This window comes from Callithrix jacchus, chromosome 12 (genome assembly GCF_049354715.1).
Source record: "Callithrix jacchus isolate 240 chromosome 12, calJac240_pri, whole genome shotgun sequence".
In the NCBI taxonomy this organism is placed as follows: Eukaryota; Metazoa; Chordata; class Mammalia; order Primates; family Cebidae; genus Callithrix; species Callithrix jacchus.
Genome location: NC_133513.1, coordinates 109,613,682 through 109,626,125, shown reverse-complemented (window position 1 = coordinate 109,626,125; position 12,444 = coordinate 109,613,682). Strand labels below are relative to the sequence as shown.

The 12,444-nt window shown below is 46.2% G+C and overlaps 1 protein-coding gene across 5 annotated transcripts in view; it reads left to right on the top strand.

The window, feature by feature from the left end:
- The window catches only part of HSPA12A (heat shock protein family A (Hsp70) member 12A), a 183,374-nt gene extending 171,256 nt beyond the window's left edge, over positions 1 to 12,118 (top strand). For all 5 annotated transcript variants that reach the window (XM_035269214.3, XM_078346604.1, XM_002756622.7 and 2 more), the window contains 5 exons: positions 1,353 to 1,439; positions 2,211 to 2,315; positions 3,695 to 3,953; positions 6,847 to 6,950; positions 7,926 to 12,118. In XM_035269214.3, the coding sequence (XP_035125105.1) occupies positions 1,353 to 1,439; positions 2,211 to 2,315; positions 3,695 to 3,953; positions 6,847 to 6,950; positions 7,926 to 8,563 (1,193 nt within the window). In that variant the 3' untranslated portion in view covers positions 8,564 to 12,118. The remainder of the gene's footprint in view (positions 1 to 1,352; positions 1,440 to 2,210; positions 2,316 to 3,694; positions 3,954 to 6,846; positions 6,951 to 7,925) is intronic.
- Positions 12,119 to 12,444: the final 326 nt, after the last annotated feature.

Here is a 12,444-nt window from a genome sequence, read left to right as displayed (position 1 = left end):
ACTCTTAACTCAAGGGAGGCCTCCCTCTCCACTCCAAACCAGGCCCTGGTTTAAAAGAACTTGGAGCTGGCCTGGTGTTTGCCATTCTAATCCCCAGAGAAGAAGTTGTTTTGTAAACACCGTGTTCTTTGCTGAAAGAGGCTAGAGGGTCAAGGGCGCTTTATTGGATAACCCACAGAGGGGTTTCTAGGACAATTCAAAATCAGCAGCACTAGCTTAGGGACTAAACAACAGAAAAAGAGGGGAGGGGGCGAGGTTGTGGAATGGGACAGAGAGCCACGCACAGCAGAGCTTTCCCCTGTAACGTCAGGGGCTGCCCTCAATTGCTCAGTTACCATTTGCTGAGTACCGGGTCTCACATTAGGTGTGTTGTCTTCATTATCACCTACTGTGTGCTGGCTGAGGATGTGTTAGAGACTCAGTCCTTATTTTGCCCACGAGGAATTTAAGCCAACTATTAATATCCCCATTTTGTGAATGAGGAAACAGGCCCAGAGGGTCGATTTGCCCAAACTCCCACCTTGGCGGTGCCCTGCCGCCCCCCCAGGTGCCCTCTCACGGCACCCTTCTCATCTTGAAACATTCCATTATTCTGCTCTTTCCAATTGCCTATAAACTGTTCAATCTCAAAGGCCTGAGGTCTGAGGGTTAATTTCAGATTGCAAGAAAAGAGTCTTGAGAACTGCAAGCCCTTTAACCTCCCCTGATCTGGTTTCCTCCCCTGAACATAAGGACAATGATTTTTGCCCTGTCTGTCACAGCCACACAGGCGTCCCCGCCACTCAGCACCCCAAGGGAGCCAAGGTTGTTCCTGTGTTAATGGAAAAGGCAGAACAGGGGTTTGCCAGGCTCAGACGCGCCATCTTGTGGCCGAAGTGCATATTGCCTTCAGCTGGATCAGGATATGGCCCCCCACCCCCACCCCAGTCCGTTTATCTAGTGTCCAGGGTAGGAAAACATACTCCACATTCCTTGTATCAGACAAAGTTCCTTGATGCGGATTGTTTAACTGAGCGCACTGCAGGCTGTTTGGTAGATAGCTTCCTCCCTGGGACAGCAAAGCCAGGAAACTAAGTGATTTCATTAACCCGTTCTCCAAAAAATGTCACCAGGGGAGGGGAATCTCATTAGGGTGGGCTTTTCAGCTGGGCACAGGCTAAACTGAGGTTTAGAGGAAGGCCGGTGGAAATCGCTTTCTCTGGGAAGAGCTGGCTCTGTGATTCCCGACATCGTATTTACTCATTTTGGTCATGTGTCACTAATGTTCCATCCCTAAATCTCCTCATGCTGTTGACCCTCTGCCTCTTCATGCTTTCTTAACCCGTCATCATTTTCTTTCTGTCGGCCACTAGCTAAGGAGCACATACGGCGTAATCGGCAGAGTCGGACCTTTTTGGTGGAGAATGTCATAGGAGAAATCTGGTCCGAGCTGGAGGAAGGTAGCGTCCTTCAATGTCCTTTGCTCTTGCTGGATTTTCCTGTGCTGCTCGCAAAAAGGCATTCCCATTTGTCCCTTTTGCCCTTTTGGAAAATGTTCAAACTCAGTGGGTTCTAAAGACCACTCACGCAGGTAGAGCTCTTTTGGGAGCTGTAATTTTGCACGTTGTAAAACCAAGTAGAGATTGGAATTAATCAGTTCCAGCGTAAGTCTAGAAACGCAGATGATTTTAGGCACTATCCATGTGGCAGGAAGCTGCCCACTAAGTACATGCCTGTAATCCCGGCACTTTGGGAGGCCAAGGCAGGTGGATCACCTGAGGTCAGGAGTTCAAGAGCAGCCTGACCAACATGGAGAAACCCCGTCTCTATTAAAAATACAAAATTAGCTGGGCATGGTGGCGCATACCTGTAATCCCAGCTACTCGGGAGGCTGAAGTGGGAGAATCGCTTGAACCTGGGAGGCGGAGGTTGCGGTGAGCCAAGATTGTGTCATTGCACTCCAGCGTGAGCAACAAGAGTAAAACTCTGTCTCAAAAAAAAAAAAAGATTCACTCACCTGGGTTCTCTGTGGTCCATCCCTAACTGTCCTCCCGGGCCAGTTGCATTCCCTTTGGCTATGGTTAACTCCTGGAGCTGCTAATTATCAAAATCATTGTGCTAGTGAGAAGCCCTGAGGGCACTTAGCTGGGTCTGCCTAGTTACCACCCACTAGCTTGTTTCGGATGGGGTTGGCAAACAGTCTGTGTAAAAGATGGCTGTTTTTGTGCCAGGTGACAAGTATGTGGTTGTGGACAGTGGCGGTGGCACCGTAGACCTGACAGTCCATCAGATCCGGTTACCGGAGGGACACCTTAAGGAACTGTATAAAGCCACAGGTGAGCCCCTGCAGGGCGGATTTTCTCATACCTGAGCAGTTTCCAGGCAGTTCTGTTTTCACTTGTTTCAGATTCCTCTCTTTTATTCTCTTAAATGCCACTAACATGTGGGATCGTAGGCGGTGGAGGATACTAATGTCTGCTTGAAATTGGAAAGCAAAATGCAATTAAACGTTCTTTAAAACACAAACCATCACAACTTGGGTGTTGGCCTAAAGTTGAGCCTGTTTCAGATTTGGCCAAGGGAGTTGGTTTCTGAAAATTCTGAAAGGATCAGACTATAACTTGATGTTGCCCATGACAGTGCTAAGGTGAACTTTCTAGGGAGGCTTCACCTTGTCTTGGATCAAGATTACAAAACCATAGGCCAGGTGCGGTGGCTCATGTCTATAATCTCAGCACTTTGGGAGGCCAAGTGGGCAGATCACTTGAGGTCAGGAGTTGGAGACCAGCATGGCCAACATGATGAAACCCCATCTCTATTAAAAAATACAAAAATTAGCTGTGCGTGGTGGTGCACACCTGAAACCCCAGCTACTCAGGTGTCTGAGGCAGAAGAATTGCTTGAACCCAGGAGGCAGAGGTTGCAGTGAGCAGGGATCACACCACTGCACTCCAGCTTGAGTGACAAAGTGAGACTCCCAAAAGAAGATCGCCAAACCAAAGAACACGCTGTTTTTCTTTTGGGAGGTTGGAGTGGAAAGGATAATGGGTTATTAGAGGATCACACAGGGACTAGACCAGGCCTGCTGGTTTTCCAGTCCCCGCCCTTGGATGTCTTGTATTGGAATACCTTGATGGGCCTAGTTAGATAAAAGTATTAATTTTATTAAAATGTAATTGATTTAAAATAGATTGTTGGCTGGGCCCATGCTCATGCCTGTAATCCCAGCACTTTGGGAGGTGGAGACAGGTGGATCACCTGAGGTCAAGAGTTTGAGACCAGCCTGGCCAAAATGGCAAAACCCCATCTCTACTAAAAATACAAAACTTAGCCAGGCATGATGGTGTGTGCCTGTAATCCCAGCTCCTTGGGAGGCCGGAGCTGGACAATTGCTTCAACCCAGGAGGCAGAGGTTGCAGTTAGCTGAGATTGTGCCACTGCACCCCAGCCTGGGCAACAAGAGCAAAAACTCCATTTCAAAAAAAAGAAAAAGAAAAAGAAAAAATAAAAGATTGGTGACGAGATTTCTGTAGGGAAAAGCTTCTCCACATGGAATGAGAAGTGGCACAGGGTTCTGAAGTGTCAGTAAACACCTATAGCTGCAGTACTATTGCTAAGTCAGTCACAGATGAACAGGTAGGCCTATTTCTCAGAGTCTGGACTGGGTTTCTAATGGTTTTTAACACCATGGCCTCCCTTTTTGTTCTCTACTCAGGCGGACCCTATGGATCCTTAGGAGTAGATTATGAATTCGAAAAACTTCTGTGTAAAATATTTGGAGAGGATTTCATTGAACAATTCAAAATCAAACGCCCTGCAGCCTGGGTTGACTTAATGATCGCGTTTGAGTCTCGCAAAAGGGCAGCTGCCCCAGACCGAACTAACCCGCTGAACATCACGCTGCCCTTCTCCTTCATTGACTACTACAAGAAGTTCCGAGGGCACAGTGTGGAGCATGCCCTGCGGAAAAGCAAGTGAGTTGGGCTCATCACCTCAGGCTCCGGACGTTCTAGGGGGTGGAACGTGCTGATGGGAGAGAGGAAGGAAGTGTGGACTTGGGGTTCCAGTCCTACACACTGGCTGTATGACCTTGGGCAAGGGACTCAGCTTATCTTCCTTCAGTTTTTTTCATGTGGCAAATGGGAAAATAATTCCACCTAATTCCAAGGGTCATTGTGAGAATGCAATGAATTAATATATGTTAGGTGCTTAGAACAATGCCTGGACCTGGAAAGTATTATCTATGTGTTTGCTAAACAGAGAAACTATGAAAGCAGTTGAAGTTCCGTTTTGGCCCTTGCTGTTTCCCCAGTGTCTTGAAGAGAACCTGATATGCAGTAGGTGCTCAATAAATATTTGTGGAATTAACCCAATGGGAGTCTAGGTTTCTTGCTACTTTGACTCCCTTGAGTGATTTTGTGTCTCAGCTTGTTGCAAAATGAATATATTTAGAAGACGGTTTAAAACTGAATTAAAAAAATAGATCAAAAGAATAGATTTCTAATAATCTTAAACATTATAAATATATAGTATCCATAGTGAAATGCTGGCTACAGATAGATTTCCTATCACATTTCATAATTACCTTTTTCTAGTAACCCTTTTGAAGGGAACATTTACCCTGTAAAATACCCCATTGTCCAGCATCAACAACTGTCAGTTCCTGGCTAGGCGAAATCCAATTATTAGAAAGCAAATCTTAGAGAGATTATCAGCTCATCTATGTCAGTATGTGCCTCTAAAGGAGACAAGTTTTAAATCACAACCACAATGCCACGATAACACTTAAAAAGTAATAATTCCTCAATATCATCAAATGTCTAGTTAACGTTTTCCCATTTGTCCAATGTTTTTCACTTTGTATCAGCATCCAAACCCGGGCTCTACAGAGCAGCTATTGGATGTGCCTCTCCAGTCCCACTAACGTACAGTTTCCCCTCCTGTTTTTTCCTTCACAGTTTATTAGATGGCAAAACTAGTAGTTTGTCCTTAGATTGGAGTTTCCTATAATCTGGGCTTTGCTTAGCTCATGTCCACCATGTTACACAGCAGGTTCATCATGTTCCTGGCTTTTTTTTTTTTTTTTGCAAGTTGACAGGTTGACTTAGAGGTTTGGATCTTTGACACATCAGCCTTATGGGTGGTGGTCCTTCCTATTGTATCCCAGCAAGGGACACAAAATGTCTGTCCGTCTCTCCTCTTGTGATGTTAGCAGTCGTTGATGATTATTGCCTGGTCCGCTAATGCACTAGGGATGGCCACGTGGCCACTATCTTGGTCCATCAGTCCTTCCTCATTTATTTAGCTAGAATAGTCCCAGAGAGAGAAACTTGGCCCCTCAGCGGTTTGGGTGCCCCGAAGTACAGCTCACTTAGGGAAGACAGGATAAATGGGTTGGTTTTCAGCCTCCATTTACGAGTTTAAAAAAAAAATCAATTTCCTAGCATCTGCCAAAGTACCTAATGAGTTTTTCCTTTTGTGAGAGGACATGAAGGGGAGTATCGTTACAACTTTAAGGATTTAAGCATATTTGATGTATTTTAAACCATGGCAGTTTCATCCTTACTGATACCCAAAATGTCCCATCTCGGCCAGTAGGAGCCTTGTCACATTGGCTCGGAGTCTCTTTGCCATGACGCTTGTGGTGGTGACAGTGTCTTTGCCTTCCTGCATGTCAAGGCATTCTTGGCTCATCTTGTATATTACCTACTCCAGGCCTGGAATCTGCCATTTCCCCAAGAAGCCCTGGTTCCTTTTAGTGGAAATCAAAGCAGATTTCATGCCAGATCTTCTTGCCCTTGGAGCAGGGCCAGTCTGGACTCCTCTTACTGGGCTGATGTTCTCTGCCCCGTTGGCCCCCCACAGAGGGCATCTGTCCTCTGTGTGGAATCCCAAGACCTACCTGCACTGTTCTGAGATCTGTCAACCCTCCCACTAAGCAGACGGGCTGTGGCTAGCCATGGGGTCATTCCATACCACACTGCATTGTCCTTTGGCCTATGGCAGGGAAAGGATTTCCTTTCCAGCATCTAGAACATGTTGCTGGGAAGCTGCAGGTGTATGCTTTTGCATTAGGGACAGAGGCGCCATTTGCCTGGCCTCTTAGAGCAAGCAGGGCACACCTTGTAGGTCTGGGGAATACACAGTCCTTGGCATTTGCTTAGTGCCAGAAAGTTTCCAGAGAGTTTAACTTCATCTTTACCACAACCCCTGTGAAGGAGGTAGGACAGATGCAGTTATGCTTGACTTCCAGATGTGGAGACCGGCTTTGGAGAAAATGGAGTCCAGTGGGCCCAAAGTCCCGGAGCTCCACAGTGGTGATGGCCAGGCCAGAGCTCCACGGTTCCAGGTTCCTGGCCAGGGCTGTCTCTGCTCCACACTGTTGTTTCTGGACAGAGGCTGGGACGGGGCTTCCTCTGTCACCTGACAGGTGCCTGGAGGGCTGAGGACTTGCACCTGAGCACACCCATTTGTAGCTCTAGGTAGCAATACAATAAACTCACCAGGGAGCTTTTAACACACTTGAATCCAAATACTGTTCGGTTGAAATTGTGATCCTGCAAAAGGACCGCAGTGAGCCCTTTAGCTCCTTGCCTTTTGCACCAGACTTTGACCTCCACTATCCCAGGGGAACGTCAGTCACAGCCAAACTTAAGATACACAGAAGAGATTACGTCTTAGCTTTTGAGATTCTAAGGGTCCAGGTCCTGGCAGTTTAGGGGTTTCCAAAGGTGCTTTTGACTTTCAACCCCCTTTTTGCCCTCTGAGATGTGACAGATGTTCTGCCAGGGCACACGTTTATGCAGATAAACCTGGGTATCGCGTAGACCCTCACTGCCTGCTCTTTTCCATGCTATGCTCCTGCAGTGTGGATTTCGTGAAGTGGTCTTCGCAGGGGATGCTGAGGATGAGTCCAGATGCCATGAATGCCCTTTTTAAGCCAACCATTGACAGCATCATTGAGCATCTCCGTAAGTATCAGCCAGGGCTCAGCCACTTGGCAAGGCACAGCTGAGAAAGGGGACGGGCTTTTCCAGCATCACCAACTAGTGTATATGGGAATCAGGTTGGCCTGGATCCAGGAGCCACAGGCAAGGGCTGGGCCGGGCTTGGGCATATATCGGAGAGGTTGCTGGGCACAGGCTCTGGATCCCTCCCTCATACTGCAAAGCTGCTGAGAGCTTGTCTCACCCAGTCTTTCCATTTAGCTTCAAAAGTCAGAGAGCTGGTAATAACAAAGAGGAAGAATTAAACAAACAAACAAAACTTTAAAACCACAAAAAAGATTAGAGAGCTGGAAGCCCTGAGGCAGTGTTACCTGAGACTGATGGGCCCCGGGAAATGCATATTCTTTGCTTTACTGGGACATATTAGACATCCTTACCCTGCTAGGGGAGAAGGAACTGTTGTGTGAACTAAAGGAAGTTCTCCTGCAAGATGGCAAAAGGAATCTGGCCGTGTCGTTATCATGCTACGTTGGTGGCAGTGCCTAGGGACACACAGCAGACTCACCAGGGACCTCTTTCAGTATCCCGTACCTCACCTACCAAATCAGACTCTAGGAGTGGGATGGGATTTTTATGAAAAGCAGAGAATTCTATTTATAACAGCCTGCCTTGACTTACCCAACAGAACCACAGGTTTGGAGAGCTTTAGGAGTCTTCATTTATGCAAACCAAATTCCACTTAAAATTATCACCATGTATCTGTTAAAATGCGTTCTACTTAGCGGCAGCTCTGGCTTTTATCCCTGAACATATTGGTGTGCAAACTCCCTCTTTTTAAAAGACCATTCTGCAAAGATGCTTTTCAAGGAACTCAGATGAAGTCTGCCCTCCCATTGGCCCAAGTGGCTTTGTCTGTTTCCCACAGATGCAGGCAGCCCAGTTCCCCCTTCCATGCTGGCTTCTGGTAACAGGACATTCTCTCCGTCTCCTCCCTTCCAGGGGACCTGTTTCAGAAGCCCGAGGTGTCCACCGTCAAGTTCCTCTTTCTGGTGGGTGGCTTTGCCGAGGCGCCCCTCCTGCAGCAGGCAGTGCAGGCTGCCTTCGGGGACAAGTGCCGGATCATCATCCCCCAGGACGTGGGCCTCACCATCCTCAAGGGTGCCGTCCTCTTTGGCCTGGACCCCGCGGTCATCAAGGTGCGCAGGTCGCCACTCACCTATGGGGTAGGCGTGCTGAACCGCTACATGGAGGGCAAGCACCCACCTGAGAAGCTGCTGGTGAAGGATGGCACTAGGTGGTGTACCGATGTCTTTGACAAGTTCATCTCTGCTGACCAGTCTGTGGCTCTTGGTGAGCTGGTGAAGCGTAGCTACACCCCGGCCAAGCCCTCCCAGCTGGTCATTGTCATCAACATCTACAGCTCTGAGCATGACGACGTCAGCTTCATCACTGATCCCGGGGTGAAGAAGTGTGGCACGCTCCGCCTGGATCTCACAGGGACCAGTGGCACTGCGGTGCCTGCCCGGAGGGAGATCCAGACCCTCATGCAGTTCGGGGACACCGAGATCAAAGCCACAGCTATTGATATAGCCACTTCGAAGAGTGTCAAAGTTGGGATCGACTTCTTAAATTACTAACTCTCCCGCTCCACTGCCTGCCCCCTTGGACTCAACTTATCTGCATCTGCTGACCTCAACCTTGATGGTTTTTTCCCTAACCTTGACCCTCACCATTGCCCATGTGAATTTCAGCAGGGAAAATGAGAATAATTAGGGCTGGAAATAGTGAGTTTTGAGGGCACACTGGAGTTGGAAAAACAGAAATTAAGATTAAGGTTTAGGCATAGAAAATTAAAGGATCCTGGAAGAGCAGTTAGTTTTCATAGGTACAAAAGTGGTGAAACAGCCATGGAGAAGGGAATCAGTTCATTTCTGCAGCGGTGGTTGCTCAGCTTTGAACAGATCTCTGTTAGGTAGAATTAGCATGCCCTATTGCTGTCTTTCTAGATTTAAAATGAGATCTTTGAGTCAGGAGATCTTCATCTGAGTCTTCTCTTTTGAAATTTTTGGGATGGTGGTTAGTATAAAATGGCACCTATCCGCAGTTCGTTTCTTTTCATCATCATGTGATTAAAAGTGGTGTGTCAGTGGGAATTGGGAATGTTTTTAGCTGGTGATAGAAGGTTGCCCACACTGGGCACTGTTTTAGGTTCTCATATAATTTAAATAGCAAGGAGGTTCAGGGAAGAATAACTGTAGCCTTGAGTAATCCACTAGGGCTTTTGCGAGTAGGAGAGCTGATACCTCACATTCTTAGCAGGTGAAAACTTGCCATGATGGAAATAGACAGTAAAGAGTTACTGACGTATCCCAAAATTATTTTTCTGGGATATAAATTTCCAGTATGCCAAGACCTGATTTCTGAGTTCATAATTATAGTGAACCTTAGTAGGAATTCTAGGTAAGAAAATGAGGTTGCCATTTTTCTTGTTTGCATCACCAAGCTCAGAAATCCAGAAGAGCTTCTCACCTTGAAGAGCAGACAGATTTTAAGTTAACCCCCTCCTCCTTCCCACTCACCTTCATCTCCCTAAGAGTTTTGGCCGTTTAGTCCCACATTTGGAAAGGGATACACTGGTGAAATTTGGGAAGAGAATCTGTGCTTTGCAATGTTTCATTAGTAGCTTCAGTTTTTCGAGTCTCTTTAAAAATAATTTGTAGATCTATACTTGACAGATTAAGTCAGTTTTTTTCACAGCAGGTCTGTGGCTCGCCTGCATCAGAATTGCCTGGGTGCGTGTTCAAAACAGGTTCCTGGATCCCAGCCTTTTTTAACTGAGGCCGACTCTTGGAGCAGGGCACCAGAATCTGCATTTGTAGTGTGTACCGCATCCTGATTCAACTGAAATTTGAGAAATACTAACTTGAGGTTTTGTTGAAGGTCACACACAGACCATAGCCCATAGTGTGCAACTGTCCTCATTGGGTTCTTTTAGGAAGAGGGCTTGCATGTGAAGGTGACCCCATACCTTGCCCTCTTGGTAAAAGGGGTTAGGGTTCTGCCTGGCTTGAAGATGGCACTTTTAAACCTCACAGGAAGGCCAGGGGAGGAAAGAATTGCAAGAAAGGGACACTAAGAATGGAGCAGAGGAACTAACTGGAGGGTTTTCACTCTCTCCTTTCCCACTGTACAAAACCAGTTTTCTGCAACATTCAGGAGCCAAATGAGGCAAAAGAATTAAGAATCTGACTCACAGCTCGTCTGATCTGTTCAAAGCTGTCTTTTCCACCTGCTGGAATTCATTAAATCACTGGAGGCATGCATAATGAATGGAGAACGAGTGAACTTCCAATGCAACTTGGATTCACAAACCCATTATCATAGCCAATATGCAGATTTTAAATAGCATTTCACATTTCATTTGACCATGTCTTCTTTTTCACATTGCCTGCTGCAGAATTCCCTACTAGAATGTGAAATGCGAACAAATCACTGAACTAGAGAGTGCTACTCACATAACTTAGTAGCAGGGTTATGTATCCAGGCACGCAGGTGTGTTTGCTAGTGTTCTCTTGCTACCTGCCCTGCTTTAAATGCTAAATGGTATGGGTCTTTGTTGCCAGCCATATTCTGCAAATAAGACTTTTCAATGTAGTTATGAGTAATATAATTTTATGTACATATAATATTAGAATCTTGTACAGAATCTTTGTTTTTACAACGTGCTTTTCTTGTTTAAAAAAGAGGAAATTGCTCTTTGATTTTTGTTGATGATACTTTTGTTACTGTCCTTAATTTTCCACAGTTTCATTTCTTAATTATGCTTATTAAGCATCATTTTGTGCAGATGCCAAGCTGTGGACTTTGTACGAAAGACTGAGCCATAGACAGAGGTGCCTAGGGTCAGAATACACTGAACACACATGGACCGCCTGGATCAGGAGCCTCATCTGACCCTTCTCCATGCACACCCTTCCCAAAGAGTCACAGATTCCATTGAAAGGAGCAGATTCTGCCCATTCTCCTGTGCAGACTTTGAGAGCTGAACATTCTGGTTCTGTAAGCAATGTGACTGTACAGAACACCCTAAGAAAACCCTATGCATCCTGAGGGGTCATTGACCCCTCCTTCTGGGACAGAGCAGTCACTCCGAGGGCAAAGCGTGGTCCACTGTGTGGGATGTTTTCAGGATGCTAGGGTCAAAGAATGGAATCAAGTGGTTCATAAGCCCAACTTTTCTGCTGGGTTAAGTGTTAAGTGTACCATGGTCAAACCCCTCTTTTGTGGGCTGATGTAAAGCCTTTCCTGCCTTGCAGTAATGCTATCTCCCTGTGTACTGTTTCTCTTAAATGAGCTGATAGAAATCTGCAGTGTTGGCAGAGAGGGTGATAATTTTATCTTCTGGCCACAGGGCTGCAGCCCCAGTAGTCAGAGTCCTTAAACAAAACCCCCAAATCCATCCCTCCTTCCCTACCCCCACTGGAATATTCTAGAATAAGAGCACTGGATAAGTACACTTGAACACATTTTCAAATCTTAGAAAGTATCTACAAGGCCTGTTATCTTGACCCATTGCTCAATTGTCCAAGACATCTTACCTGATAGTCACGTTTCTTGGAAGCAGAATCACCAGGGCTTTCCTTCGTAACCGCCCTTTCCGTACACAGTAAGCACTAATGAATGCTGAATAACAGACACGTTACAGGCAGGAGGGGAGAGAGGAGGAACCATACAGCTGTTTTTGCAAAATAATGGCTTAGTCCAGATTATAGAGGCTGCCTTACCCTTAGAATGTTATTTAGATCAAGTTTAGCTTTTAGAGTCCAGGTCTGGTTAATTGCCAAGGTGGCAAAGAATCGCATGCACCAATATAAACAGGAGTCAAAATGCATTATTAGTCAAAGATCGAATTTCACATTGTAGAGATGTAATATCTGTGATTAAGCTGCATATGTATGCTGGGAAATGGCTTAAGTGGATGACTAGTATAAAAGTTGTTGGCCATAATGTCACACCTCTCATCTGCTTGAAATATGGACCAGTATTCTAAAATATCAGCTATTGGGGTCTCTTTCACTACAAGATAAATTCAAACTTCACAGAACTTTGCAGCAGTTCACCACAGACAGGATTGTGTCTGCAAACTCTCTTGTCTTCACAGACGTCTAATAAAGCAAAAACTCTGAATCTTATGTGGCCCAGATTTTTCCCCCCATTCTGGGTTTGTAAACTGCGTGATGGACACATCAGTACTAACCTCCCTCTCTACCCATCTCAGGTGGTGAAGAGAGATTTTTCGTTTTTTCCAGGTGCTGTGAGTTTTATTAAGTGATTCTAACAAGACTAGGAGGCCCTTTGTTTGCTGGGAACCAAGGCCCCCATCAGTGTGCACAGAGTCCCTTTTCTCTAGAAGAAAGTGATTTAGCCAGAGGGAGGGCAAATAAGCAGGGTGACCACTGCCAACACACTGCACCCCAAATGAAAGTCATTAAAACATGCAGAAGGCCCGGCGGGGCTC